This window comes from Suricata suricatta, chromosome 7, assembly GCF_006229205.1.
Source record: "Suricata suricatta isolate VVHF042 chromosome 7, meerkat_22Aug2017_6uvM2_HiC, whole genome shotgun sequence".
Classification (NCBI taxonomy): domain Eukaryota; kingdom Metazoa; phylum Chordata; class Mammalia; order Carnivora; family Herpestidae; genus Suricata; species Suricata suricatta.
Window position 1 is genome coordinate 144,199,163 of NC_043706.1, and position 4,771 is coordinate 144,203,933.

The 4,771-nt window shown below is 54.0% G+C and overlaps 1 protein-coding gene across 1 annotated transcript in view; it reads left to right on the top strand.

Annotated features, from left to right (window-relative positions):
- SMOC2 (SPARC related modular calcium binding 2) overlaps positions 1-4,771 on the top strand; it is a 101,999-nt gene that overhangs the window by 78,095 nt on the left and 19,133 nt on the right. The window contains exon 12 of the mRNA XM_029943275.1: positions 6-87. Coding sequence (XP_029799135.1) covers positions 6-87 — 82 coding nt within the window. The remainder of the gene's footprint in view (positions 1-5; positions 88-4,771) is intronic.

A 4,771-nucleotide genomic window follows, 5' to 3' on the forward strand; every position in this document is an offset into this window, starting at 1 on the left:
CGGGCCGTCGCCGGGGGCGCGCGGGGGCTGCACGCAGATGGCGGCAGAACGCGGCAGAGTCACGGGAGTCGCCGCTGCCTGACCCCGGTGAGCTGGGTCCTGCAGTAGACTCACAGCCCCGACGCTCAAAAATTAGGCTGGCGTTTTCTGTTTGTCAGTTTTAAATTTCCAAAATTCACAGCTTCTAAGCTGATTTCCGGCTTCCCCATGTAACAGCACAGTAAGTATCTTCATGTCAGGATATCCAGGCATTTGCGGCAGCAGCAGAGGACCCAGTGGTGGCGCCGCCACGCTGCCTCGGGACTCCCGGGGGTCACGGCTCGGCACCCCGGGGCCTTTGAGAAGGGGTCTGAGTTCTCCCTGACAGAGCCGATTAGACGGGCTCCGGGACAGGAGGGGCACATCGGTGACACGTGTTCGCTCCATCCCGGTTGGTTTGGCCTCTGCTGCTTTGGAAGGGGCGGCTCCGCAGGACAGAGGGAACGCGGGCTGGATCCGGTCCGCACGAGAGCGCGGGCGCCAGAGCAGCTGAGGGGCAGAGCCGGCCCTCGGAGACCGGCCACAGACTCACGAGGAGGCCTGTTCTCAAGCACCAGTAAGGAAGTTAAATTCGTTGTGAAACAACTGTTATTCCGTGATCAGCAGTTTTGTCCAAAACAACCACTTGGAAAACCTCTCAAGTACGCTGTACCCTGGAAAATGACAAGTTTGCTTTGTGCTGGCCTGCGGCCCCCTCCCCTTAGGGCCTGGCTTCGGTGACGCTCCGCGCAGCCGGACCAACGGGCCGCTGTGCTGCAGACTCACTCCATGAACGGCCCAGGCGTGGGGCCCGGAGCGGGGGCCCGGGGGTCCTCGCGTCTCACGGCCGTGGCCCGCAGCTCCTCCCTTGTGTGATTTGGCGTCTGCCACGGAGGTGGGGGGGGCACAGGAGTCCTGCGCGTTCTGCGTCCTTAGGCCTTTCGTGGCAAACGCCGGCCACCAGCACTGCCCCTCGTGCCTCCTTCGGAGGCGCCCTGACCCCGGCACCTGCTGGTGTCGTGTCCACACGGGCTGGGGCCCAGGGTGCAGGCTGCTGGGACCACCTGCCCTTCCTTCTTCACCAGGGGCCTTCCTCCCGGCCCTTTCCCACGTCTTCCTCATGCTTCTCACCGCCCCCCCCCACTCCTCCTGTTCCAACCCGGAATGGGCCCCAACGTCTCTGTCTGACGTTCTTGTTACCCTTGAGAATTCCTTTTGTGGCCAGTCTCTGAGCAAATATCTCTGCGTGCCTCCTGTGTGGGTGGCCCGGTGCCGAAGGCTGGGGGCCGCACAGGGACGGAAGACTCCACTCGGGGAGCGGAGGTTGCAGCGCATGCCCCAGCAGGGATGCCCTTAAACACGACAGCAGCACGATAAAAAGTTAGACAAGTTAGGGAAATGGAGGTTGATGCAGGACGAAATTCTAGGTCTGAAAATGTCATGGTGTCATTCTCAAAAGCTCTTTTCCAGGGGCATCTGGGGGGCTTCATTGGCTAAGTGTCTGACTTCGGCTCAGGTCACGATCTCACGGTTCGTGAATCCGAGCCGCACGTCCGCTCTGAGCAGAGAGCCTGATTCGGATCCCCCCGCCCGCTTGCTCGCGCTCTCTCCCAGAAGTAAACGCACATTTTAGAAAAGCTCTGTCCCAGGCTTTGTGCGGTGTCGGAGCGAGACTCCCCGGCCACCACGTGGTGATGGGGACTCGCGGTGAGGCGTCACCACTCTCCCCGAAATTCCGGAGCAGGTGCACACAGGCAGAGTCCGGTGATCAAAGCTGGACATTGGCCGGAGCACCGGTGACTACTTTTAGAACGCAGGCCCGACTCAGGGGAACGGCACGGCTGACAGTAGAAACGGAGTCATGTCCTTCCTGGTAACTTAATTCTTCAGGAATTTCAGTGGACAAAGCGAGACCGCAGCGCCCAGAGGCATCAGCTCCTTGTCAGGCTGCGGGGACGGCGAGGGGAGGAAACATCCAAAGCCTGCTTTAGCCATGGAAACTTCTGGAATACTTTGCCTGACAGGATGCTTTAATTTTATTCTTAGCTCTCTCTGACTTGTCAGATCAAGAACAGTTTTTTTGGGGCGCCTGGGTGGCTCAGTCGGTTAAGCCTCCGGCTTCAGCTCAGGTCAGATCTCACGTTCGTGGGTTCGAGCCCCGCGTCAGGCTCTGTGCTGACAGCTAGCTCAGGACCTGGAGCTGCTTCCGGTTCTGTGTCTCCTTCTCTCTCTGCCCCTCCCCCTCTCATGTCTGTCTCTCTCTGTATCAAAAATAAATAAAACATTAAAAAAAAAAGAACAGGTTTTCAAACACCTCACGGGTTTCTGCCTCTGACAGAAGAGGGTAAGTGGTTGTTTCTTGGTTGTCAGGTGACCTCAGACGTGCCTGAGAGAGACGTTTCGAGAGCGACTTCCCGCGGACTGCGCTACAGCTTTGTGCTCTCACTCCATCTCTCCTCTGGGCTTTGGCTGATTAAATTAATAATTTATTTCAAGTCCATAACGTCCTATTTCCAGAGGACAATCTGAGGCATCTGTGTCTTCAGAGTCAGACATCTTGGGATCTGACTGGTAGATGCAGAGCCCTTAAATTCAGGAAGTTCTGGATTTCTGGGGGTTTTTTAATTTGTTTTTTGTTTTTGGTCTCCTGAGAAGCAGGCATCGTCTGCTATGAAACAGCACTTTGGTATCATCAATATGCTCTTCAAAGTCCAGTCAAAGTCAACACTTTATTTAACTCTTTACCCTGTTAGATAATAACCACTTGTTTTTTATGTTTTTTTATTTATTTTTGAGAGAGAGAGAGACAGTGTGAGCAGGGGAGGGGCAGAGAGAGAGGGAGACACAGAATCCGAAGACAGGCTCCAGGCTCTGAGCTGTCAGCACAGTGCCCGACACGGGGCTCGAACCCATGAACTGCGAGATTATGACCTGAGCCGAAGTCGGACGCTTAACCGACGGAGCCACCCAGGCGCCCCTCCACTTGTTATTTATATTAGGTAAATTTGTTTATTCAATGCAAGAGAATAAGAGTTTTGTCTTAGTAATTTCTCTAATGAAGGAATTAGTTTTGAGGCAAAGAAAGGAATACAGTAGGTATCAGAAAGACAAACAGATATCTGTGCATGACTCAATTCCTGGGACCCTCCCCTTTTTTTCTCGTCATGGCATGTCATTTGTTGACATCACTCTTTACTATGAAGTGAACCAACTCTTCTGGCACATACTGTCTTCCCAGAATGCACCAGCCCTTGAGTCCACATCTGCATGATTTGTGAGGGACCACTCTGCATCTGAACGCCATGAAATGGGTTCCCTGTGTCCAGGGAGCCGACGAAGCACAGGGCGATACTGCCCTCCCGCCATTAACTCAAAGTCCTTTCAACTTTATGCGTTGTTCCTGATGTCAGCACCTCGACACAGCTTCCTTCACAGAGGAGCAGTGGAAGGGCGCCTGGGGTTTAGTCGGTTAAGTGTCCAACTCAATTTTGGCTCCGGTCGTGAGCTCATGGTTCATGGATTGAACCCCATGTTTGACTCTGCACTGACAGCATGGAGCCTCTTGGGATTCTCATTCTCTTTCTCTCTGTTCCTCCCCTGCTGGTGTTCTCTCTCTCTCTCTCTCTCTCTCTCTCTCTCTCCTCAGAATAAACAGATTTAAAAAGAGAGAGAGAGAAGTAGGGGGGTATCCTGGGAGTCGTGAGAGTATGTCCTCACTGAGCACAGGACGGTTCCAGAAAGCAGGGGCTCAGGGCGTGTGCAAGACGAGCATCCTACAGCGGCCTGGTGAGCACCGGGCCGGGCACACTCCCCGGAAGCCGTCTCTGCTCGCTCCTCTCCCTCGCTCCTGTGTCTGGCCAGCAACTGAGCTCAGGCTTTACAGAAATGATATGGACTCAGCGCTCCCTTTCATTATCTGCTGGCTGTGCCATCGGAGGCGTTTCTATAGAAATTCCTTAAATACAGGGAGCCAGAGGGGCTGATTCGTGAAGCACATGAGGTCACCACGTGACACTCTAACAGGAGCACGCAGGCCAGAGGTTTGGCAGGATTCAAATCGGGTCCTATTATGGAATTTGGACTATATCCCGGACGAGTTTTGTGTAATTATTTTTTTATTAGAAACATCACTGACCGGGTTGTGGGTGGTGACTCAGAGGCGCCCAGGACGAAATCGCAGCGGCACCAGAGCCACTGCAGCGTTCGTGCTGCGGACTGGTGACGGAGGACGCGGAGCTGTCGGTGCGGCAGCTTTCTATGCGTCAGTTCGGTCTTCCGCGGCCCGTCGGGAGAGCCCCTCCATCTCCGCTGTAGACGAGCATAGCGGCATGAGGTCTCTAAAATCTTAATAATTTAGACCTCACCACAGTGGTATAGTGAGCTACCTTTCCTGGCTCACGTGGAGGACAATCTGGGATACACACACACACACACACACACACACACATATATTTACAGAGATTTTACTACAGTAAAATTCTTTAGAATATGGCGCTCATTATAAAGTGGCCTATATGTACCTTCTGTGATTTATTATTAAAGGAACCAAAATAAACTGCAATAATCTTATTGTTCCATGGCATGGGGCACACACACACCACCATCATCTCCCCCACATCATGACCACGACCAACACCACCTCCACCATCACCACCGTCACCATCACCACCATCATCACTATCACCACCTCCACCATCACCACCACCATCACCACCATCACCACCAACACCATCACCACCATCACCACCACCAC